The 26599-nt window shown below is 38.3% G+C and overlaps 2 protein-coding genes across 3 annotated transcripts in view; both read left to right on the top strand.

The window, feature by feature from the left end:
- Positions 1-1131: 1131 nt before the first annotated feature.
- Positions 1132-26599, top strand: part of LOC145769992 (uncharacterized) — a 66701-nt gene continuing 41233 nt past the window's right edge. For both annotated transcript variants that reach the window (XM_082581566.1, XM_082581565.1), the window contains exons 1-13: positions 1132-1209; positions 2404-2524; positions 8737-9027; positions 9677-9964; positions 10489-10779; positions 13147-13328; positions 14412-14555; positions 15138-15281; positions 17018-17138; positions 17392-17682; positions 19378-19559; positions 20247-20390; positions 25565-25708. In XM_082581566.1, the coding sequence (XP_082437692.1) occupies positions 1161-1209; positions 2404-2524; positions 8737-9027; positions 9677-9964; positions 10489-10779; positions 13147-13328; positions 14412-14555; positions 15138-15281; positions 17018-17138; positions 17392-17682; positions 19378-19559; positions 20247-20390; positions 25565-25708 (2392 nt within the window). In that variant the 5' untranslated portion in view covers positions 1132-1160. The remainder of the gene's footprint in view (positions 1210-2403; positions 2525-8736; positions 9028-9676; positions 9965-10488; positions 10780-13146; positions 13329-14411; positions 14556-15137; positions 15282-17017; positions 17139-17391; positions 17683-19377; positions 19560-20246; positions 20391-25564; positions 25709-26599) is intronic.
- Positions 22965-25506, top strand: LOC145769993 (uncharacterized). The gene is made up of 3 exons (XM_082581567.1): positions 22965-23245; positions 23610-23841; positions 23991-25506. Exons 1-3 carry the CDS (start codon positions 22987-22989, stop codon positions 24304-24306), a joined length of 807 nt encoding a protein of 268 aa, XP_082437693.1. The 5' UTR covers positions 22965-22986; the 3' UTR covers positions 24307-25506.

The following is a 26599-nucleotide window of genomic DNA, read 5'->3' as shown; positions in this document are numbered from 1 at the left end:
GCCTACTTCCAGATTTGTGATCTACCTTTCAACTTTACAACCGTGATTGAAGTAAAGTTACTTTGGTCATAAATCTTCTTCTAATCGGCGCCATGAAGACTTGGAGTCATATCCGATGAATCAGTTCCCTAACAAAAAAATCATCCCCTTTTTACATTGATTCAATGTCTACAGACGTTGACTTGTTGGCTGGGTCGCTGTTACCCAAAAAAGCGTCCTCCTCTGATCTGCAAACCGTCTACGTGCAAACTTTGCAACAATTGCTATTAGGAAATCACCTCCTCAAACGGGCAATTGATCTCTTCGCTTTTGATGCTATAAAACAAACCAACCATTGAAGTGGAAACTGTGCACACAAAGCCTAGTTGATTCTTTCGACACTTTGTTGATTCTTTCGATGATTCTTAAAACGCTTTTCTTCATCATAAATAGTTGTTCATTTTTTAACGTTGCAATGCAGTAAAATGCATTAATTTTTTTCGCTTTAGAAAATGAGATTAATGAGTTGAAAATGATGAAAATGAGATTAATAGACCTGAAGACATCGCTGCGCCTCTATACGGCTGCATCGACAGTTGACATTGTCTGCTTTGCAAAGCGCTGAGAAACAACGCATTCTGCGATAGATGCAGCGCTATGTAAAAACAAGCATTATTATTATTAATGTAAGAGCTGAGAGCTGCCACACAGTAACGCGTGAGATGATCTGTTGACAGGCAAAAGAAAGGTGTAATCAATAAGCATACAGTATGCATCATATCAATGTGAAGCAGCTTGATATCTTTGAACCAAAGTAACGTAATAGCTTCAAACCACCTTCAAATCTTTAGAAAGGTTATTGAAATAAAAAATAAGAAAACGTTATTCCAATATAAAGTAATATGAAGAAATGAGTTTGTGTGGGTCTTCAATAGATAGCTATCTTATATTGGAATCTCTTACCAGGGAGTGAGTCATTTTATGTTTGTTCAGTGATTCTGAAAGTATACTTTTCCACCCCGATTAGGTCGCGACCGATAGTTTGGAAAAGCATGCCCTAGAATCCTAGATTCTTCTACGTAAAGCAAAGATTTATAAAGGAATTAAACAGTCTACGATAAAATTAACAAGATCCGAAATGCATACAGAGTTTGCAGATTTGGCTTTTACTAGCGACAGTGATGTTAAAGTTTATGTTACTTGTGGGATTGTTTCCTTTCTTGGCTTTCGGTAAGCAATTTACGATTAAGCAAATTAGATTACTTTTAATTATAGCCTATGAAGTTAAAAACATACCACCGCACTACATTAGTATGCGGGGTATAATGATGCAGTGTAATTTGTTGTGCCATTGAATAAGTTTGATTGAGCATTACAGAACGGTGTTAGGCGATAGCACACCAAGAGGTGCAGTTAGAATAGAGTTTAAAACTTTGTAAATTTGTACCACGTATGATATTCAAAGTACAACTTTTTGCGTGTAAAAGGCGTGGCTTCTGTCTAAACGTAAATTATCATGATATGAATACGAACAAAACAAAATATTGGTATTTAAAAGATTTACTAAATTTTAAACCCAAAAACAAAAAGAGTGAGAGAAGAGAGTGGTGCTGCCTAAATAGAGCCCGCTGCGGAGTCGGGAGAAATAAAAGCAATCTTTTCCGATGGAAGATGACTCCTGACCCAACGTGTGATTGCGGCCTAGACAATCAGACGATGAAACACATCCTCGCCAACTGCTCCCTCAGCCCTTTATGTGATGACAACGACCTCAAAAACATCACAAACAATGCTCTTACCTGGCTCCGACACTGGCGTGGCAAGCTATGAATGAATGAACCCCAAAAAAAAACTTTTCTTATTGCATTAAAATCCAAATTTATTGTATGCCATGTTGGTTTTTGCCATAAAGTGAGAAAAAATAATAATTGCCTTGTAACCAATAAATAACTGCAGGATTGCAATTCAAAACTCAAAAAAAACTATAAATTAGAATTGTAGCCTACTCTAAATTTCTACATTTCATTGAAATTAAGGGGAAGTGAGATTTGTAAAGTCATTTAAGCCCCGATCGAACGAAAATGGAAGAGGTCATACTCAAGTTTCATTCTTGTTTAGATTTATCAGTGGTGCATACAGTAGCATAGGCCTATCCATGATTATATCTTGAGCAGGAATCAAACTTCCAACTTGATGGGAATTGTAAACACATGGATATGCACCACTGATGATCCCAAACAAGGGATAAAACTCGCCTATGGGGCCTTCATTTTTGTTCGTTCATGGTTTTTGTGACTTTATCGAAATTGTTCAGCTTGTCAAAGCTATCTGTCATGAAAACCTCAAAAAATGTATTTCTACAGAAAACTGATGTTAAATAGAATGAATCAAATTAATTTTTAATCTACATGCTTCTTGTTTCAGCAACCACATCTTCAGTGCATTATGATGTGATTTGTGAGAAATCCAAATCGACCATCAAGTGTCCTAATGGTCAAGCGATCGAAGTGATCGCAGCATTTTATGGACGAAAAGACAAGATAACGTAAGATTGGCAAACAACTTTTATATGAGTAGCCGAATTATTCAATGGCTAATTCATTCTAGCAACCCACTTGTACAATATACAAGCAAGCACCTGTCACATTTTGCAGATTTTGATTAGCCTACAGCTACTGCTAGTGTTTGACTGACATTTTCTGAGATTTTTTTTACTTTTTGCTGTCTCCTAATGATATAAAAGCTTTTTGTTGCTTTGGGGAAACAGTAGCAAATGAGAAAAAGTAAGTTGAAAAACGCTGAATCAGACTGTTATTGAAAAATTAACAGTATGACTAAAATCTTCGAAATCAAATTTTCTTTGTTTTTCTACATGTGAGGATGTTAAAACCTATTGTGTCATCTGGGGAAAACAGAAAAGAAAGCGTAAAAATATAATTTAGAAAAATTTATGTAAGCATTCACCCAAAGTTAGCAAACTCCGGAAATTTCTGCAAAATGTGAATCAGACCGTATCTTTTTTCTTTAGGTAGCCATGCAAGTACTAAGCTTAATGACGTAAGTTCACGTCCGAACACTATTTTTTATTTGCCAAACATCACATGCTTTATTTTAACCCTAGTATATAACTGTGATAGTTACCACATCACAATTTGAAAGCGCTTATTTACGATATAAATGTGATAATGAAAACAGACTGATAACTACATAACACCTTAGAATATGTGGCTTCGTGGCATAAACAAGATCTGACTTTGTCAAGTGACAAGTTGGTCTGCCTCAAATGCTCAGTTGGTTAGCGCCTGCCATCTTGAACGAAGAAGCTTTCAGATAAAGCGGCGCTGGTTCGACTCTCTGGGTGTGCGCTTGAGCAACGCATTACAAGCACTGCTCTCCATTCAGCGGCACCTTATGGATCAGCAACTTTACTGCGTCCCACACCTTTGGACAATCTCCCCATTCTCGCTGGCATCCAACCCGCTGAGCTTCGTCGCGAAGAAGCTACTCTGTCCCTCGGTCGACGGGCACTGGAGCCTAACCACCTTCTCCACCACAAGATCTCTGCTTTCCCAAACGAGCACCCCCGTCGACTGAAATCAAGACACCCATTCGTGCCAGCCGCTCAACTTCTTATCAACGACGCTGATCTTACAAGACATCTCTGCGGCTGCTTGGGCGGACCATAAATGGAGTTCTGAATGGAAGTCAAACGCCACCAGACTCCATTCGTTCATCCCCAACGCCGACACACGCCCCATCGGCCTAACACTACCTAGACAGGCATGGGTGCGCCTCAACCGTCGTCGTACTGGCGTCGGGCTATTCTGCTCAACCATGCACCAATGGGGAATGGCCTCTTCCTCCTCCTGTGAATGTGGTGCCAAGGAACAGACCGCAGACCACATTATCAATGACTGTTCCATTTTCAAGTCACCTAACGGAGTGGAAGGTCTGCGTGTCATGGATGATGAAACCAAAGACTAGCTGCTCTCTAGTAGCCTTCCAGTGTAATCCGGGAACATCGTGAATCTGGGGTGGTAAAAGGACAGACCCTCGGCCCCAGAGGCTCACACGACGACAACGAGCAACTTTACTCTGTCAGTCTTGGTAACCGGCTCTGCGTCAAAAGCCTCTACAAATATGCCAAACCACTAGGAATAGTGCATTAAGTTTAGTTGAATTTACTGTTTTGCTGGCGATTGTCACGCTTTCTTTCTGTCTCTTACCAGGAAAAAGACTTGAAAAGGTTTAGTGACGTAGTTTAACACTTTAATAGGATATCACCAAAAAGCAGTCAATTAAATGGTCGAATAGTTCTACTGGTGAAATGATAAATGAATATTCTTGAAAGACTTTAACAAATGGTTCACCACTTACAGCAATTAGACTAATCAAAGTAGGCTAACAGTAAACAGCAATAGATTCCAACGCTTGCGGCTTTTGATCGAGTTTAACGTGATCCACTCACAGCTTCTCATACGATTCTAATTTCAATCAGAAATTATATTAGCATCAACTTTGCTTTACTCGTATTCATTACTTCAACTCTCGATCAACAATAATCTTTGCGTCTATTAACAACTGCTACTACTACAACAATGATCTCTCATCACCAACTCATCATAATAATCAACTCATCATAATAATCATGATTACGCAAATTACACCACTATTTATAGCAGGTTATTCGGTATAGTAACTTCGAGAAGGTTACGTAATGTTACATCATAGGACTCATGGTTCTGTCAAGTTGCACTAAATCGTAAACAAGCCCAAGGTTCTAGATTGTCACGTAGGGAAAATGATTCTAGAAAATACATTGCATAATAATGATTTCGCAATCAGAGATCCATTGGTAAACATCCTTGTGACATCATGACAAACGATGTTTGGTGATTGAGAAAACAACAGAATGTTCGAGGTTCGCATCTTACAGAATGGTCCAGAACTGCGTTACATAACAAAGATTTGCAACAAAAGTACTTACAGATTGAGTGACTATCAGCACAACAGGATGGCAACGAAAGACCTGTAAGGTGATCTATGTCAGCTTCCACCCTAGCCTGGCTTAATCAAGGCTTAGTCAGTCCGAGGATGAAGATTCAAACCAAGAAGTCATAACAGCAGCAACGAAATATGCAAGGAGATCAAGGCAAGCAACTTTCTCAAACAAGCTGGCATCACTCATCCATTTCAAAAGTTGTAATTGAATTTTTTTTGATTACTTTGCAAGCGGTTGTGAGCAGTTTTTCGGTTTGTTTTGTTTTCCAACGTTCCAGGAACATTATTTTAGCTTGCTACGAGCTAGTCCTTTTGTTTTCAAATTATAAGGATTCATGGGATTACTGAGCGACGCCGTGTGTGGAACAGCAACGCAGATGTCTCATGAGTTGGCTGTGTTGTAAAGCATTCAGCCGTAATGATTCCGCCTTTTTTTGCAAACTAGAGTTTAGTGTTGCTTTAATTCAGTGGTTCCCAACCTGGGGGTAAATTACCCCCGGGGGATAATTTGCTTATTTTTGGGGGGTAACGAGACCCTATTTGGAAACAGTAAAGGTTGTGAACTTTACAGTATAAAAGCGAATGAATTGAAGGAAATGTGTCTTTTCAAGGAAATGTGCAAGAAGATGGGAAAAAGATACGAAGCATTACTGTACCGCACAGAAGCACGGTGGCTGTCTCATGGCAAAGTGATTACCCGCCTGGTCGAATTTCGTGAGGCTGTCCATGTCTTTCTGGTAGAAAAGAAGTCCGACTTAGCTGAATACTTCTCTGACCAGCAGCGGATTTCCCAGCTGTGCAACCTGCCTGATATCTTTAGTGAATTGAACACAGGCAATCTTTTAATTCAAGGCAAGAATGTAACTGTGATCGACACCAAAGTAACCGTAGCAGCATTTATCGCGAAGGTTCAGTTGCAAGCGAGTTGGAAGAGCCACAGTGGCGCAGTTTCAGACACTCGACAAGTCGTCGTGTACCTCGAAGGTAATGGACTTGACTTGACAGCGGCACTGAAGGAGGACATAGCTGACCACTTAGGCCAGCTAGGCAAGAAGATAGACAACTATACTTTCCGAATTTGGACGCGCTAGTCTCCAATGGTGCATTGAGCCCTTCACGTGATGACAGCCAGGTGGATGATGACGACTTTCCGGCACTGAAACTTGATTTCAAGAGAAAGGCTTGAAACCCTTCTGGATTGGCAGACTTCAGAACGCACCAACATTAGCGACACGGTCATTAAATATCCTGACATCTTTTTCAACAACGTATCGCTGTGAACAAGGATTTTCAATGTCTTGCGAATGAAGACAAAAAAGCGTAATCGCCAGGATGTCAAAAGTGACGCAAGAATCGCCCTCAGCACCACAAAGTCCAGGATCACAAAGCTAACGTCCAGGCCCAACCTTCGCATTAAATGTTTACCACGCATTGTTATCTTGTATTCAGTATTGTATTGTACATTGAAATACATAGCAATAAACACCTTTGTTTTTGAAAATTGATCTTGGGGTAATTGGCTCACTTCAGGGTAGAGATTAGGGTAACAGCCAAAAAAGGTTGGGAACCACTGCTTTAATTAATCTTTTAATTACATCTGAGTTTCTTTGAAATTTTCAGAGAGCATACGATAAGTCATGCTGAAAAAGATGTAATTTTACGTTGTTTTCTATGGCCAATACAATTTGTTTCTAACTTATAACAAGAAGCAGTAGGAAAATTCTGGACAAAACTCAGTTTATCTTTTAAAACAAACAGACTGATGTGGTAAGTTTTTTGTTGATTTCTTGTGGGAAAGCAACAAGGAGTGAGTTCTTGACCCGCCAATAAACTTCTGCATGTACCGGTACACTTATATTCATATAAATATTTATGGATGTTGTTAAAATGTTTTATAAAAACGATAGATTGAAGGATACTGAAAAGAACTTGACGTCGGCTATCTAAACTGATCTGCTTTTGTTGAAAAACAAGCGCAGCTAAATTATTGTGCTTTGATAAACATTGCACATATTGTAGGTTATCAGCACTGAATCTTACCTAAATGGTAATTTTGCAGTTGCTTGAGAGATTACAAAATTAATTGTTCTCTAAGAGGATTTGAAAGTTTTGATATATCTCAGCAGAAACACTATAAGGACCAATAAATTCAAACTTTTTATTCAAATGTTGGTCTTCAAAAGCTTATTTTCACAAAAGCTTACCTCAAAACGGTGTAGGCCTATATCTTTTTCTTAATAAATTTGGACGTTAATGTCATTTGGAGCAAAGTTGTTTGTTGGGTTGAAAGAATCTGCTGATCTGAAATCAATGCCTCGTTTTTGTAACGTAATCTATCAGTCAGCCGCTTTTGCGCCTTTTTGATTTCAAATACATTTTCGTGACAAATATCCGTGATATTTCCGTTGTGATAATGCCATCAACCATAAAGTTGCATTCTCTAACAGCATCTCAGATTCTATACCATACTCAGCAATTTTTCTAAAGCATTCTTGCACAAAATACATATCTGACAAAACAAGTGAAATATGTTCTGAACTGAATTATTTTTTTATGCGGATCGTTTTCCTTGTGTCATAAAACTAATTAAAAAAAGGAAAAACGATTGGTATCGTTTGGCATAAAAATATGTATATTGAGGTTCACGTTGGTTTGCATAGTGAAAAAGGAAAATGATAACAAAAAATTGCTCGAAGTGATTTACACAGCTATTTGATCCTTTGCGATGATATCAATTATAGTTTCTATCAGATGAAACTTGTTTAAATTATTTTTTTAAAGTATGGTTCATTCAAGAATATGATACTCTGTAAGCTGCAAAAAGTGCACACCGTTTCGGCCTTCCGGTCTCTTCAGTGCAGTGGGTACACTGGTATGGTCATGGAGATAATCCTGCTCCATGTGACATTTTTCCATTGGTGGAGCCTAAGGTCCGAAAATGGTACTACTGCCAAAGTGCTCAAACTGTAAGCAGCGAGCTTTGTGCAATGCATAGCAAGGCGCCTCCAGGAAAGTGCTCAATCGGCGTAAGCCAAGAGCGTCCATTACTGCAGACAGTGCACACCTTTTCGGCCTTCCTGCTTCTTCAGTGTTGTATTGCAATAAATTTTTTAGGTAATTTTTCGAAGAGTGTTAGTAATTGCAGCATGGTTGCAGTAGCATTGCGGTTTTTTGATGTGCATCTATCGCCACCCAGACTTTCTTCGCTACTGATGTAACACCACAATTAAACAGTTTCTTTTTGTGTATTCTTATGTTACATTATGGTTTTGCGTCAAATCTTAATTAAGAATTGTATCCTGAAAGGTTGTTGCATTACCCCTTCTTTACTCTATGTACAAACAAGTAAAAATTTTACCGTATCAAGACAGTTTTGACATATTCACAAGTTGGCTACGTTATCAAGGCATTCGATTAACAACAAAAACAGCCGTGTTGCTGAAACTGCACCAATTCAATAGTTTTTATGTACTTTTAACTAAAAATTACACAGTGGAGTTACTAGACTGATATGTATCGTTTTGACGATGTTAGATAAATCGTCACTGTCATTAAACATCGTTCAATAAACCGTTGTTTGATGCAATTGATAAATTATTGCGCCTTAATGAGAGCCAAAAAAAGTCTAAGCTTGGGTTACTTGGCAAGGTTAGCATGTTTGAAAAGAACTTTAAATAAGAGTACCTCACTTAATTTAAGTTAAAAATTCATTCTCAACTATAAAAACTAAACTTGACACATGGCTTTATTCTGCAGATGCTCTGCGGGCCCTATCTTGACAACAAACTGTGAAGCTAATGGGTCTTTAGCAATTATTAAAAAAGTATGCGATGGGCACAATTTCTGTGTAATTAACTCTTACAACTCGGTATTTGGCGATCCATGCAATGGTACCAGCAAGTACGTGGGAATGCAATACGCTTGTCACAATCGTTTTGACTGGTTGGAAGCTACCATTTGTGACTTTGATGAGCAAAACATCGCCTGTCCACATGGTCAAGCCATCACTGTGACATCGGCTTTCTACGGCCGAATGGATTCAACCACGTAAGCTTGTGCTTCGATGCCAATAATAGGAATGAAAAATCAGCGTAGTTTTGAAGCAATGAAGTTCAGTTTTGTAAGCTGTTGTTTTCTCTCAAACCTTACAAGCCTTTGTGATTTTAACAGTTTTACAACTTTACAGGCTTCCATTGAATAAAAACCCATTCCAAAAATCCATTAACATAAAACACCATATTAAGCAATTTAATAAAACTTTTTATCTTTGTGCTAAGTGTGGGACAGCTGGAAAAAGCCGAAGCACATCGAAAAATGTAAACCCCAAATGTTCAACCCAATTTGTGCATAAAATTCAAATTTTATGGAAAAAAATATTGCAAGACAATTTGGAGGAAAAAAGCTATAACTAGGTTTGCAGTAAAGTAAATGGTCTTGTTTTGGTTAAAGTTATAAACAGTATGAATAGTTAAACAAAGAAATTTCAATGGTAACGGCGATGCTACAAGAAGGTTGTGTGACTAGCAGGGTATTTTGTTTCAACATTTTCATTTTTTAAATAATGTAAATGTTCCATTGTTTCCCTTGTCCAATTCTACGAAATATTTTGATGACAATTGTGTCAGTAATTTGAATAATAATTTAATAAGTTTAATTATTTTTTTTGTGCAAAATAACAAACGATTACAATCTGAAGATGTCCTGGCCCCTTCATGACAACAAATTGCGAAACAAATGGAACTTTATCAACCATCAAAGAGAAATGCGATGGACTCAATTTTTGTTCGGTGTTTGCCAACAACTCTGAATTCGGAGATCTGTGCCAACATACAACAAACTACGTGAAGATGAAATACTCCTGTAGCATTTTACCCGAAGGTGTTAAAGCTGCCATCTGCGAAGGAGATCGACAAAACTTCACCTGTCCATTTGACCAAGTCATTAACATAACATCGGCTTTCTATGGTCGAATGGATTCAACTACGTATGTACTTGCGTTGTTTATTTACGATCAATAGAATCTTAATTAATGCAGCAATGATGTAGTAGTAGTCCGGTGATGTCCCCGTTACCGAGGGTGGCCGGATTCATGTTTTGTCAAAATTGCAACAACACTAACGGCAATGTTGAACGGTCAAGCCAATAAAGTAGGCTTGTTGTTACCGTTTGTAATGCTTTATGACATGATTTCTCATGGTAATTTGTACAATTAATATCAGATTGTAAATTTGATTTACTTATCTTCGACATTTTGTCAAATTTAAAGTTCTAAGAACTACATTTACGTTTGAGATCTCTGTTTTTAACGGTTTCTGTTTTTTGTGCCGTTACCTCTGACCTCGAGTTCTTTATTTTCATTTTTGCAAGTTGTTTATATTTTGACTTTTGTTTTGGCATTGCATCTTCATCTTTTAAGAATTTCTGATTACGATAAAAGTCGTGCTATTTACCTTACGAAAGTAGAAAATCAGTAGATATCAATTGTTTTTTAAATGCTCATGTTTTTAGATGCCCTATCAAGCCTTTGTGGACAACAAATTGCAAAGCTAATGGATCTTTATCAACAGTCAGAACAATGTGCAACGGGCGTAATTTTTGTTCAGTCTATGCCAACAGCTCTGTATTTGGCGATCCATGCCAAGATACTACAAAATACGTGAAAATACAATACACTTGTCATACCCCATCCGAAGGTGTAAGAAAAATTGTTTGTCAGCATCATTGGCAAGCCATCACATGTCCATTTGGTCAAGCCATTAAAGTGCTATCGGCCTTCTATGGTCGAAATGACTCAACCACGTAAGTTTATCTCTCAGCTATATAAAAACATGAGAAATGGATCATTGTACGTTGTAGTGATGGTGCAACCTCCGGATCCGACTAAACTCCGCCTTTTTTTTCAACTCCGGCTCTGGCCCTGAGCCGGAGGCGAAATTTTTTCCCACGAACTTTCTGTCTCATTTGCATATTTCTGTAAGTGTAGCCATTACTGGTTACCGGCGGCGCGCGTAACTGTTTTTACCGATTCATTTTTTTGCACGGTTTTCAAAGTCAGCAGCCAATCTTTGCCCTCCAGGTCCAAATCTAAAAATTGAACTTGAAAAAAAAACATAACCTGGAGACACACCTAGTCTAGTCAAGTTTGAAAAAGTTGAGAAAAGAAATTGATTGTGGTCACTCTAAAAATAAGAGTTTCCGAATTGATTAAGAATTACCTTAACCCATTAACCCTAACACGACTTTTTTATGAAAAGCTTTTGTGCACCGCAATAATTAATTTAAAGAAAAATGTTGACTTTGATGGGAAACGAACCGTTGTCCTCACGAACATAAGGCACAAAATGAAACCACTAAACTAAACACATGAACGCATTCTCATGGTATTAATACAAAGTCTATGCAAAGTAACAAAAAGTTCGTGGGAAAACAATTCGCGAGCCGGAGATGGGTGAGCCAACTGTGTGTGTGTGGCTGTGGTCAAGTTTATAACCTTGGATAAATCCAATTTAATATGTCATTGTGGTATTACGGTGATGCAAGGATGCACAATTGCACATGTTGGGTGTAACATTAAATGCACATATTGTTGATTGGATGGTCTGAATGGCTAGCGTGGAAGCTACACCGTTATGGTTAGCGAATCGCAACTGCTCGTTGTACTAGTGAGTGCGCAGCCTTGTGCTGATAGCTGGGAAGAACGCTTCCTTCTTCACAAATGCATATGTAAGATTGAAATTGGGTTTAAAGAAGTCTTCAATATCTTAAAAAACAATAGTACATCAGGTGGATAGAAAACATAGCCAAATTTAAAATCTAGCCTAATGTTCACTTCTAAAAGAACCCTTCCAAAGGACCCCAAGCATTTCCATAAAGCACCTTTTTTAAGAGTAACTGGCTATCGTGTACCAAGGAGACTCTCAGGACCCAAATTCAGACACTTTAAAAAAAATGCGCCATATCCAAAAAAATACGAGGTGATTTCTTTAAGTTCCCGGGCCTCTTGAAATGATTACTGCTTCTAAAATCATTCCGAGTCCAAAAGTACCATCTGGACCTCCCTATCAACGCTACTACCCACAACTGCTTGGGTAAACCTTAGACGTTAACAAAGCCCGGAAGCTTTGGCGTTCTGCCGGAGTTGCCATTTTTTGCTGCTTTTGGCCTCCGGTCAAAATGTTGCCTCCGGTGTATGACTAGTACGTTGTACTGATAGGTTAATCAGTCAAACAACTTCTTAATATTCTTCTGTAGGTGATTACGCAACGATGAAAAAAAATGATTTTTTTTCTGCTGTTCACTAGCCGTAACAATTTCGAATTGTACACAGCAGTAGCCTAGACACTGTTACAGTGGCGTAGCCAGAAAAAAAATTTGGGAGGGGGCCAAATATTTGATGAATTAAAGAGAACGACAAAGTGTTTAATTTAAGCCATCGCCACCTGATGTGCAGTGGCCTGGCGTATCCTGGTGGCTTGAGCAAGGAAAGCAATGAAACTGGGAGTTAGAGCGTGCCTAAGGCACGCGTACTCTAGGGGGGTCCGGGGGCATGTTTCCCCGGAAAATTTTTGCAAAATTACACTTAAATGATGGATTATAGCGCTTTCTGGAAACACTTTTAGGGTAATATTTGTATGAAATTTATTAGCAGATAAACAGCTATTAACTTATTAAAGGTAGCTCTTAGACACAAACGGGCAAAATCTGAGGCTACAATTAGAGAACACCAAAAACTCAGCGACACAAAAACCCAACAGAGTAAGCCATTCTGAAATTGCTTCCACAAATTAGTTAAAAAAAATGTAAATTGCGTAAACTTTGCGCGATTTACAATTTGCAAAATTTATTGGTGTCTTTCTGTGTGTCTAAAACAAGTCCTTGGGGATGTTAATAGCCAGATGTCTTGGAAAACGTTATAAATTTCTACAAATTTTATTATATTTTCAACAAAGGGCTCAACTTCGGAAGCCAAACTTTGAAACTTAGCGGCGGCCATGGCCGCTTCCCCCCCCCTGGCTACGCCTATGCACTGTTAGGATACGTAGAATGGTAGATATAGGTCAGGCATTTGGTATGTATAATGCTCAAGTGTGCCATGTTTTACATTTGTGAACATATAGTTTAATGCATGTCCATACTTTTTCTTTAATAGATTATTATAAACTTTAGATGCCCAAGCAATCACATCAATACAACAAGTTGCGAAGCCAATGGGTCTTCGTTGGTTATCAGAGAAAAATGCAACGGCTACAATTCCTGCTCAATTTTTGCCGACAATTCTATATTTGGAAATCCATGCGAAGGCACCACAAAATACTTGGAGATGCTTTATCGTTGCGTACGCAAACCATGTAGGTAACAATAATCTTGTTCAAACAGTGGGTTGTTTTTTTTTTTTGGATCGCAGTGGTTTTTATGTTTATTGTTTTCGCTGTAAAAGTCAAAAATGAAAACAACTGATCTGAACTGAACTTTATTGACAATCGGACATCAATCCAAAATATTGCAACTCTTTTCGGTTGAATACAAGTAACCACTGACCCATATGTGATCGGCATTGATGAACTGATGCTAATCATATGCATTTCAATATGAGTAATCGCAGCTGGAGGTTACTGATATTGATATGTAGGCTAACATTTACTGACATCTGTAGCAGCTGCCTGTGAGATTTTACGGCCCTTTATACTTATTTATATTAACGGCCCTTTATAGTGTTAGTCTCCATTGTAGACTACACATTTTGCATCATAACTTCGTTAGAAAACAATTATGCTCTTACGGTTCTTAAATTCGCCCAGCATATTGTGTGTTTTTTTCATAAGCTATACTTTAAACTTCGTATTTATGTCATGCTTACACGCTATGCTTAAAAGTTCTTAGCAGCGCCTACACTTATACGCCACACTTTAAAGTTCGCTTCGCAAAGAAGTAACTTCTGTAAATGAAAACTGCTATAACGTTCTATTAAAATATTTGTTGGCGAAATGAGGTGTTTTAAGCCAAACTGACAAATCGGTTGAAAATCACTGCCTATATCAGGGCTACTCAACTGGCGGACCGCGGTCCGAATCCGGACCTTCTGAGTGTTGATAGTGGACCTCGGGCTTTCGGAAGAGTAACCTCATTGCCACGTTTCTGGGCCTCTTCAAACAGACTTCTACTCGGAGAAAGCATTTTCTTCTGTGATTATCCTTGTAGTTGGGTGCGTGGTGCCCCAACACTTTGTCAAAAATCCTAGAAGAGTTACATTTTACCTAAACAAATGGTTCGTTACTATCATTGATACTTTAACCTTTGTAGTTGCGTATGAAGTAATTTATTCACCGGACCGCTAAAAGCATTCAATTTGTCACACTGGACCTTTATTAGTTGAGTACCCTTGGCCTACATGCTTGTTTAATATTTTCTCGAAACTTTGCATTGTGTTAAAGATTGGAGTCCGTGGATGGAAGTTGGAGAATGCGGAGTCACTTGTGGAGGAGGAGAAGTCGAAGAAAGTCGAACCTGTATCAACGGTCCCGGATGTGAAGGGAATGTGAGTAGAATATCAAGATGCAACACTCAACCTTGTCCATGTAAGTTGCTTGTCTAAGCATTGGTGTAGGCCTATCTAATCTTATCCTATCCACAACTTTTTGCTGCCACACACAAAAATACATTAGGTTATAACTGGATGAATAGCTCAACCTCTGCCTTCGGTCGATAATATTCAGCCAGATAACAGCTTTGCTTGATGAGAATCCTCACTTCACTTAATACTGATTTGACCAGACATTATTCTGTTTTATCCCGATTTTACCTAACCTGGTTTAATTTGACCCGCCAAGTGCGTTGCATCTAAACTACATAAAATGATTATCTGGGCAAGGCTGTTGGAAATCAAAGACTTTCTTACATTGCAATTTAACTTTATCAATAAACACTTTCATTATTAGTTTCTTTGAAATTAAGGCCATATACTGTAACTTAAGTTAGTAGTCTAATCGAAAAAAACGAAACCCCACAATGCAGCCCCATGCTCATTCAAATACAATTAATCAACTTAAAAACTTATTCTATTGTATTACGTATCTCTCACATGATGGCAAACGTACGTACAACCTTAGTAACTCTAAATAAAAATTAATAATTGCTTGAACCTTTGTGTCATGGTTAAGATTGGAGTTTGTGGATGAAAACGGAAGAATGCGGAGTGACATGTGGAGGAGGAGAATACGAGGAACGTAGAAGGTGCATCAACGGTCCCGGATGTGAGGGAAATGAAACCAGAATGATAAAATGCAACACTGAGACTTGCCCATGTAATTCAATTACTATAAATAATGATGTAACTATATAATTAAAATTATAATTATAGGCCTGCTCTATTTATTCTTACAGCCAGTAGCGTATTTAGGTGGAAGGATAAAGGGCGATCTCCCCTAATAACCAGGTAAAAAAATATAAAAAAATAAAAATTTTGCAAAAAAAAAAAGTTGTAGCGCAATGCTCGGATGATTCATTTTGCGCAACTGTGTTGCAAGACCTAAGGGGCGATAATAGACTTTTTCATCAACTTTTTGGCAAGGCTTGCTCAGTTTTTGGCGAAGAAATCCGAATGCCAAGGAGAGCACCTAGACAACATCATCGACCTAACATTCCAGCTGAAACTGCGGAGATCTATTTCAAACGAACAGTTTTTCTTCGTTTTCTTGACAATTGCATGGCACAAATTCACGAGAGATTCAATGAGCACAGCTCGCTAGCTTTTAAAGTCAGCACATTTTCATTGATTCATGAAGATGAGGACTGCCCGATCGACGAGATTTTCGACTTCTGCCATGAAATGCTGGTGTTGAACCAAGCAATTGCTTTGCAGCTACTATTGAATTGCGAAGATGGAGAGCGCATTGGCTTGCAGTTTCTGTGGATAAACTACCTGCGACTCTTGTGGATGCGTGTCAAGCTGCTGAACAACTCGGCACTTATCCGATTATCCATAAATTACTTCGAATCGTTGCTACGCTTCTAGTTACAACTGCCTCCAATGAGCGATGTTTCATTTCACTAAATTAGCTCACCTGAAAAATTATTACCGCACGACCATGACAGAGTCGCGTTTAGATGGTCTAGCTCAGATGTATTTAAACAAGGATATTGTAGCCTACTCGAGTATGATGCAGTCATTGATATATTTGCCAAGCGCAGCCATCGCATTAAACGGTAAATTGTCATTGCGAATCGCCGAGAATGCTCAAAAGGTATTCGAGGTCGGTAAAAGGTATTCCCCCTCCCCCTATCTGACGGTATTCTGACGGTTTCAGCTAACCTCCTCTCCCCGTTCTGACGCATCATATGACATTTTGGTGTACCACTATTTAAAGGGTCAAACAAGTCTAATTTTAACCCAAGTAGAAAAAATTTGAACCAATTAACAGCCATTTTCATCAAATTTGACCTTTCTTTGTACTACCATTGAGACTACCCCGTGTGTACTACCGCCAGACCCCCATTGGCCTCCAGACGCCAAGTAAGCCGCTACGCGGCTGACTGACACAATGTCTTGGCCGTCCCCTAACAAACTTTCTAAATACGCCACTGCTCTCAGTCTGTTTAGTCTTATGTTGGCCCAATGTAAATCAAATGTAATCTTTTGTCACAACATCATTTAACAGAGTTTTTGTATTAATTTGGCTAAAAGTACTCTCAGAATGCTTATTTGAAAAGTATTATTTTCAATACTTTCTAGGGGAGGGCCCCTCAGACCTCCTCTGGGTGTGCACCTCACTAAATCAAAGTCCAAATTTATTGTAAACCACATTGCGTTTTTGCTAGAAATTGAGAAAAAATAATTTCTTGCTAACAAAATGCTGCATACATTTAATTTAAAACTCTACATGATTAGCTGTGCATTACACCAAATCTCAAGCCTGTTATGAAAACCGTAAAAAATGCACGTTTGCAGAAAAACTGATCGAACCAAATAAAATACCGTAATGTATATTTCAGATTAAGATCTAGCTTGATTTGTCTTGTAGGCCCATGTTTCTTGTTTCAGCAATCACATCTACAGTGCATTCTTCCGTGATTTGCGAGACATCGAAATCGATCATCAAATGTCCTAATGGTCAAGCCATCGAAGTGATCACAGCATTTTATGGACGCAAAGACAAACAAACGTAAGATTAGCAAACAATTTTTATATGAGTAGCCAGTGGCAGATCAGAGAAGGGGAGCGATTGGGGCAAACCTCCCCTAAAACACTGAAAAGTTACTTCATTAAGGGTGTATTTGCAAGGTTGGATTAATGTTGATCTATTTGGATCCTGTGTGTAGCCGAAATATTGATATATTCAAAGGCTAATTCATTATATTATTATTTAGTTAATTAATTATTCGATTATTACTAATTCAAATTATTATAACCTTTAGATGCCCGAGCAATCACATCAAGATAACAGATTGCGAAGCCAATGGGTCTTCGTTGGCTATCAGAGCAAAATGCAACGGCCACAATTCCTGCTTAATTTTTGCCGACAACTCTATATTTGAAAATCCATGCGAAGGTACCACAAAGTATGTGGACATGCTGTATACATGTAGCACTCCAGACGAAGGTATAAAACTGACTATCTGTGAGGGAAGTATGCAAACTGTCATCTGCCCACCTGGTCATGTTATCACTGTGACATCGGCATTCTATGGTCGGAATGATAAAACGACGTGAGTCTACATCATTTTTCTATGCAAATTTAGAAATCAACAACTTGGGGCAGTGGTTTTCAATTTTTTTTGGCCTACGGCACATTAAAGTATTTCAGAATCTACCGCGGCACATTTATTGACTTACTTTGTTAATATTTTTTTCAAAATATTGCATTTTTCCAATTGTTTGATCGAAACTACTACTTTGAAGAAACTACACAATGATAGACGTTATAGGCTATAAAGCAGCTCCACTTGAATGAACACATAAACCAGTAAAACCGTTTACTTTTACTGGAATGTAAAATGTGTGCCTGTTCTTGCTCACCAATCTTAGTTTGCGGCTTCACATCAGATGAAAGTGGTTTGATTATCAACATATTGACTCAGTTAATTTCGGTCGATTGTAACACGAAAGCACATGCCAGGGATGTATCCTCAATGGAAGCAAGGGAAGCATTGCTTCCCCTGTCAAAATTGAAAAAAGAGAAGATGATGTTTTTTTAGTAAAACGATTTGGTAATTTCTTTACTTGAATACGACTTAAAACAGCTTGTAACTCATATCATGTCCCCGCATGATTTCAGCTCGGTTTTAATTTTGAAAAAAGTTGGAAGTTTACGAAAGCAGAGAATCGTTTCCCATCCTTTGCTCTCGTTTTTGTTGTAAGAAGAAACACGTGGGAAAGAAAAGAAAAAAAGCAGCGCAATTTAGGTTTCTTTAAACTAATCTGTGGAAGCAATTTCAAAATTGCTTACTCGGTTAGGTATTGTTCAGGGTAGCCAGATTGCCCTTTTAAGGATTTTTTTAGTCTGTTGACCTTAGAAATTATACATTTGGCCTTTTTCTAGATTGGGATTTTTTTCAATTTACTCGTCAAAATGCATGTTAGCGTTATACACTGTTACACTGTTATACTGGATGGATAGACTATGGCATAGCCTAAGACATGATATGTGAGGTCTAGGCTAGACTTGACTAAAATGAATACTGGCTTAAGCTACTACAGCAGTAGGTAGCTGTAGCTGCGTGTTGCTAGGTAGTTGTTTATCTGCTAATAAATTTCATGCAAATATTACCCTAAAAGAGTTTCCAGAAAACATTATAATCCATTATTTGAGTGTAATTTTGCAGAAATTTTCCGAAAGCATGCCCTAGAATACACGTGCCTTCGGCACGCTCTAACTCCCCCACGAGTTTTATTGCTTCCCTTGCTCAACCCACCAGGATACGCCACTGGCACATGCTATCTTTTAAACTAATTTGACATTTCCCAACTTCCTCTTCGGCTACGACGTTTAAAGCAACAGACTTTTGCGACACACTTGCGACCCCCTACGGCACACAGTATCCTGCCCTAGAATATTTACACTTTTCGGTAATATTTGATCCAGTTTTTTTTTTCTTTCTATAAATATTACTTCTAAAATTGTAGGCTAATCAATTTTTCTAGCCTGCATATTTGTAAGCCTGCCTGGGTAATAACCAAAAATGCAAAGACTATAAATGTTCAAAATCCTGAGGGGTTATGATTTGATTTTTCTTGAACATGGTACTCAGAAGTGAGTGTATAAGGCACTGGTGCACAACAGATTGCATGCGGTATGTAGGCCTACATTTTGCGATGGCTTACTCAATATGTATTAGAAGTTTTATTTTGTAGGCCAACAGCATTGATGTAAGGTTTATTGAATGAACATTTACGTTTCTTAGATGTCCTGTCAATCCCATTTTGACTACGGATTGCAAGGCTAACCAAAGTCAATCAATCATCGAAGCTAAATGCCAGGATCGGAATTCCTGTATTCTTCGAGCCTCTAGTGCTGAATTTGATGATCCGTGCGTGGGTACCACAAAGTACTTGGAGATGCTTTATCGTTGCGTACGCAAACCATGTAGGTAACAATAACCTTGTTCAAACAGTGGGTTGTTTTTCTTAGGATCGCAGTGGTTTTTGTGTGTATTCTTTTCGCTGTTAAGGCCAAAAATAAAAACAACTGAACTGCACTTTATTGGCCAATTGGACATCAATCCAAAAGATTGCAACTCTTTTCGATTGAATACAAGTAACCACTGACCCATATGTGATCGGCATTGGTGGAATGATGTAATTATATGCATTTTAAATAATGACTAATGACAGCTAGAGGTTACTGATATTGACATGTAACATTTGCTGACATCTGTAATGGCTGCGCGTAAGATTTTACGGCCCTTTATACCACTAGTATTAGTATACCGTGTAGACAACACAATTTGCATGATAACTTCGTTAGAAAACAATTAAACTCTTACGGTTCTTCAATTCGCCCAGCATATTGTGGTTTTTCCATAAACTATACTTTGAACTTCGTATTTATGTCATGCTTACACGCTATGCTTAAAAGTTCCTACACTTATACGCCACACTTTAAAGTTCGCTTCGCAAAGAGGTAACTTACTGTAAATGAAAACTGCTATAACATTCTATTAAAATATTTGTTGGCAAAATGAGATGGTTTGAGCCAAACTGACAAATCGGTTGAAAATCACTGCCTATATGCTTGTTTAATATTTTCTCTAATCTTTGCATTGTGTTAAAGATTGGAGTCCGTGGATTAAAGTTGGAGAATGCGGAGTGACTTGTGGAGGAGGAGAAGTCGAAGAAAGTCGAACTTGCATCTACGGTCCCGGATGTGAAGGGAATGTGAGTAGAATATCAAGATGCAACACTCAGCCTTGTCCATGTAAGTTGCTTGTCTAAGCATTGGTGTAGGCCTATCTAATCTTATCCTATCCACAACTTTTTGCTGCCACACACAAAAATAAATTAGGTTGTAACTGGATGAATAGCTTAACCTCTGCCTTCGGTCGATAATATTCAGCCAGATAACATCTTTGCTTGATGAGAATCCTCACTTCACTTAATAGTTAATACTGATTTGACCAGACATTATTCTGTTTTATCCCGATTTTACCTAACCTGGTTTAATTTGACCCGCCAAATGCGCTGCATCTGAACTAGATAAAATGATTATCTAGGCAAAGCTGTTGGAATTCAAATTTTCGTGTTTTAAGGCTTTCTTTTGTTGCAATTTAACTTTATCATTAAACGCTTTCATTTTTGATCTCTTTGAAATTAAGGCGATATACTCAGTCTTCGAAATTAGCCTCGGCAATCGGCAATTGCCGAGGTGATTGCCGAGGCAGATGCATGAATGGCACATTAGCCTCGGCAATAAAAATGCCGAGGCCACACGAGCGCTTGTTAAGACCGCAACATTACAAAAATAACCCTAATTTTCTTAGACCACACCAGACTAGGAGGTTGATTCAATCTTACTATTGCTTGCCAGCTGGCAGAATTGAATCTTTTATAGAAATATCACCCTATTTGCATTGATTCAACGCCAGCAGACGTCAAATTTTTGTAAGCATTTACTCCTAATCGCGCTTCGCCTTCCATTATCTCGTCCAGCTGTATCAGAAACGATCGCGCCGCTTTCACAACGAACCACACAACATCAACAGACGTCGAATACATGTAAGTAATAGGTTAACGCGCTTTAGAGTGAGCTTTGTTAATTGCGGTTTGTGATAGATGTCTGGTTGCGTAACAACTACAGGTGCAATTTTATGCGCTGACAATGCTCATGTGAACTAAGTTATAAAAAAAGTTTGCAACCTTATAAATACTGGCTTAATTGTTACGCAAAAGTTATTCTTTCATCGAATGCTTGTTCTTTACCAGTGTCATTGCCAATATATATCATGGTAAAGGAAGATACAGTTAAAAAGTGGAATTTACCTGCTATAGGTTATGAAACAGAGGGGACAGAAGGAAAAGTTAGTGTAGTATTTTGTAAAATTTGTAAAGAATTTTATGAAGGAAACAAATCGGAATTAGAAAAGCTACGGGGCCCAGTTAAAAAAGTAGCACAAAATTGGATAAATGGTACTTCGGCAGTAAAGAAAAGTAATGCTTCCAATCATATGACATCGCGCGTTCATGAACGGGCAGTTTTGCGTATTCAAGAAACTAGCACCAGCAGCGAAAGTTTGACTCCAGGGGAGACTGCAGCGTGTGCTGTTTCAAGTACCCAAAGTAGCATTCTTCACCATATTCAGGCGCTAAATTTGCAGCAACGGGACCAACTCATGAAAAAGTTCCAAATGGCCCATTTCTTGGCTTTGAACAATAAATCTTTCAAATTTTACGAAGAACTATATAAATTTGAAAAAGACGTTTTTAATGCTGACTTGGGAATTGGATACTCTACTGATAAGGCTTGTAGAGAAATGATTCATTTTTTATCCAACGCATTAATACAAGACGAGGTTACTGTGCCTTTAAACAGTAAAAGCAAGCAATATTTCAGTATTTTGTACGATGGGTCGTCAAGTGCCAAAACTATGGACGAAAAAGAAGTTTTCGTCATTAAAACGTGTTCTTTGGGAAAACCTACCTTTCACGTGCTATCTGTCGAGGAACCAGAGGACTGTAATGCAAAGGGTTTGAAGGATGCATTCGACGAAGCGTATTCGAAGGGGAACTTCGAATTTCCGAAAAACAGCCGACTGATAGGCATTGGGTCCGATGGTGCCAGCGTGAACAAGGCCGCGTTCAACTTGCAAAAGGCAGAAGTAGGCGATCATTTGCTTTTAATGTTATGCTCGTCACATAAGATTGAGTTAGCCGTTAAAGATAGCTTTAAGCATTCCGAAATTAATAAAAAAGCTGAAACATTGCTGGAAACTGTATATTATCTGTTCAAACGGGCTAACCTGAAATGGCGATTGTTTAGGCGACACGCCACTGCAGCAAACAAAACAGTATATCGATACAAACGTTCCCTCAGCACGCGGTGGTTAGAGCACCAACACAACGCTATTGACGTCTACTTAAAAAATTTGGAAACGTTGATCAGTTTTTTAAACCATCAAATTGCCCAACCTTTCAATACCACCATGAAGAAGGATGCAAGCAAATTAGAAGGAATTCGGCGGGAAATTTGTAATCTTCAAACTATCATCTTCCAATGCGTCAAGTTTGACGTAGTTGCTTGCATAAAACCACTTTCTTTAATTTTGCAAAAAAACGAGTTATTGCTTTCTGAAGCTATCACAGCTATCGATACCTGTTTGGAAAGTATTCAATCCATGCTATCGCAGATTGAAAGTGGGGTCGACGCGATGTTTTCGAAAGAGTTGTTTCCTACTCTTAACACTGTGCTTATTCCCTGTATCGCCACTAGTTTGACTCCCGCCCCAGCCGAACAAGCTGCGCGCTCACGCCAATCTACCACTCAGAGCCAGGGTTCTGTAACTTTCTGTTCATACGCGATGCGCAATGGTAATCTTGAGGAAGGGGTAGCTCGGGTTCGCATTGAAATGATGGACGTGCTGGATGCATTGCAAGTTTCGTTGCAAGAACGGATGAAGCAAATCACGGAAGACTCGTTTTTTACTGCAGCGGCTACCCTCCTGGACACCAAGTCTTACGTCAGTCAAGAGATTGAAAATATCCGAAATGCTGCAAACCGAATCATGGAACAATTTTCATCTGTGCTTGAGCAAAACAACTTTAACCCAAGCCGCATAGGTGAGTGCTATTTTCATCTGTATTGGTTTACTAGAGGTAAAAAGATGAACAACATTCGGTTGACGTTTTATTTGTTCTTTCAACAAATTGGTAATTTTTTTTAAGTAGCTGGTTACTTTTATGACTTTATTACGTTGATTCAACGTAGTGAGACGTTGAATCAACGTAAAAATAACCGATTTTTGCCTGTGTGGGGATTTTGCCTGTGGGTTGTCTCTGGCAAGATTGTAGCGAAATAAAATGGTTGTTCCTGATCGCAATACCACACTTTTGTAGATTCCACGTCTGACGATGTTGAATCGACAAAAAATATTTGCAGATAAGTTCACCACAAAAGGCATTTATCAAGACGCATTTTCTTTAGGAATTGAAGTCAATCTGGCTGTCTCGCACGTGCGACGTTTCTTCCCTTGTTCCGAGCCAATGAAAGTATGGAAGCAACTGTTTATGCTACGAGACAAGCTGCGACTCCACAACGTTCTGCAATTAATTGAGATATGCGTCGTTTTGCCTCTTTCCAATGCTGAAGTTGAGCGTGTGTTTTCTTCATTTGCAAGAATGCTCAGCAAAGACAGATATATGGATAATGAAATTACGTATGATAAATTGATAATCTATATGTATAAAGATTTACCAATGAAATGTAATTTATTGCGTACGTTTTGGTTTACACTGTACTAAATCAAGGATAAATGTAAAAAAATAGTTGGCTATGTTATTGAAACTGTGTTATTCTTTTCTCTAGAATGCGTCTCAACAATGATAGCCAAAGAGCACTAATGCGAGTGCGATGTGCTGGAAGAGACATTCCTCCCAGTCGATATGCTACAGGCATAGATTTGTTCCTTAGTCAACACCCCAATGGAGTTTTGCGAAAGAGAAAGAGGCGTGTTGATGGGTATCAAAGCACGAAAGCCGCAAAACGTGGACGCTTCATTGCGAACGACGAAGACAGTGTAGATTTACAGCCAAGCGTTGAGCCTCTTGATGTGTCTGATTCCAGTGATGACGAGATAACCTCATCCTCCGATGCAGCATCTGATGATTCCGATTCTGACTAGTTCTTATCAAACAGTATTTGTGTTGCTCGCCGTATTCCAATTGTGCCGAAAGTATGTTAGTGTAAACGTAAATGGAGGCAATCTTCTCGCAGGAAGCTATTAATTTGTTACCGGTACCTGGTTGAGCAATTAACGCTATTTTATGATAATTCAACGTCGCTAGATGTTGAATTAATGTAAAACAAATGTAAATTTCTTTTTGGGCATTGTTGTTACGCAATACAACCGGTCGGGAAAATTAAATCGATTTGTGCTGACTCGAACGTTGAATCAACCCAAAATTAACATACTACCCCCTCCCCGTGAGTTATTTAACATGAATTATCGTAACAGCGTGCGTATCGCGTTGCTCGCTTTATCGCTACTTTTGGTATTATTACATCACAACAAATCAAACAATGCGGTCTTGATAGACTACTCTATTATATTTTTAACTTCTCGTTTTACATGTTGTGGTAGCCTGCAATTTTTTCGTAATAAACGTTCACAGCAATTGCCGAGGCAATTTCAACTTTTGCCGTTTGGCCTCGGCAACGTTTTTGCCGAAGTAAAAATATGCTAATTTCGAAGACTGTATACTGTAACTTTATTGTCTAATCGAATAAAACGAAACCCCACAACAATATGAGAACAAACAATAACATTTAATTTGAGAAATTCGCAATCATTCAGTGTTGCTGGTGTTCAAAGAAGAAGTAATCAAACAATTTTCAGACCAACACAAATCATTTTTTGACACAAAATTCGTTTTACTTTTTTAACAATGATAGGCCTTTTTCATCGCAATATTCTGTCTTGTTACAGTTTGACAAAACAAGTTGTTTCAAACAGCCTTGGCAACACTTTTTCAGCCCCATGCTCATTCAAAATACAATTAATCAACTTACAAACTTATTCTATTGTATTACGTATCTCTCACATGGTGGCTTAGTGGTTAGTACGCCCGCCTCTGAATCGGTAGGCATGGGTTCGATACCTTGTCGGGTCATACCAAAGACTTTTTAGAAATGGTACTGAATCTAATTCCTGCTTGGCCCTGAGCAATGGAGTGGATTCGGGTAATAATGTACTCAGTGGTGCCTCTATACGTCTGCATTGACACTGTCTGCTTTGTAAAGCGCTGAGGAGCAACGCATTCTGCGATGGATACAGCGCTGTATAAAAAATAACCTTATTATTATTATGACAAACGTACGTACAACCTTAGTAACTCCAAATAAGAATCAATAATTTCTTGAACCTTTGCATCATGGTTAAGTTTGGAGTTTGTGGATGAAATTCGAAGAATGCGGAGTGACATGTGGAGGAGGAGTATACGAGGAACGTAGAAGGTGCATCAACGGTCCCGGATGTGAGGGAAATGAAACCAGAATGATAAATTGCAACACTGAGACTTGTCCATGTAATTCAATTACTATAAATAATGATGTAATTATATAATTAAAATTATAATGATAGGCATGTAATTATAGGCCTGCTCTGTTTATTCTTACAGCCTGTTTAGTCTTATGTTGGCCCAACGTAAATAAAATGTTATCTTTTGTCACAACATTATTTAACAGAGTTTTAGTATTAATTTGGCTAAAAGTACTCTCAGAATGCTCATTTGTAAAGTATTATTTTCAACACTTTCAAGGGGAGGGCTCCCCAAACCTCCTCTGGGTGTGCACCTCACTTAATAAAAGTCCAAATTTATTGTAAACCACGTTGCGTTTTTGCTACAAATTGAGGAAAAAACAATTGCTTGTTAACAAAATGCTGCAAACATTTAATTTAAAATGTTTGATATAAGAAAACTAGCGTTTACTGTCGTGTCAACATTGAGAAAATTCCAAGTCTGACTAGTTAGATTGCTAGAAGATGAAGACTTCCGTTTCTTCGACTTGTTGTTTTTCTTTAGCCATTGCAAACAAACAGTATTTATTCAGAAATGTCTGCATATAAGCTAGCACTAACCGATCAATGCAATAAACAAAGAGAAACGAAACACATGATCAGACACTGCTTCAACGCGTGACGGAAACCTAAAAGAAATTACCATCAGGCATTGCAGAGTGCAAAGCAATGTTGCATAACGCGTTTTTGAATAATAAATTCTCATCAGTGCAACTACGTTTGAACACGTAATAACAACATTACAATTTAAAACTCATTACATATATTACAAAGATCATAAAAACATATTCTCAGCGTTCAATTGAATATGATATATTGAATTGATATTGATTACAGTACCATCTATTAATTTGTTACTTACTATAGTAATTTCAATTAGTAGGCTATACTACGGTAG

Source organism: Aplidium turbinatum, chromosome 5 (genome assembly GCF_918807975.1).
Source record: "Aplidium turbinatum chromosome 5, kaAplTurb1.1, whole genome shotgun sequence".
Classification (NCBI taxonomy): domain Eukaryota; kingdom Metazoa; phylum Chordata; class Ascidiacea; order Aplousobranchia; family Polyclinidae; genus Aplidium; species Aplidium turbinatum.
This window is presented reverse-complemented; position numbering and strand designations above follow the sequence as displayed.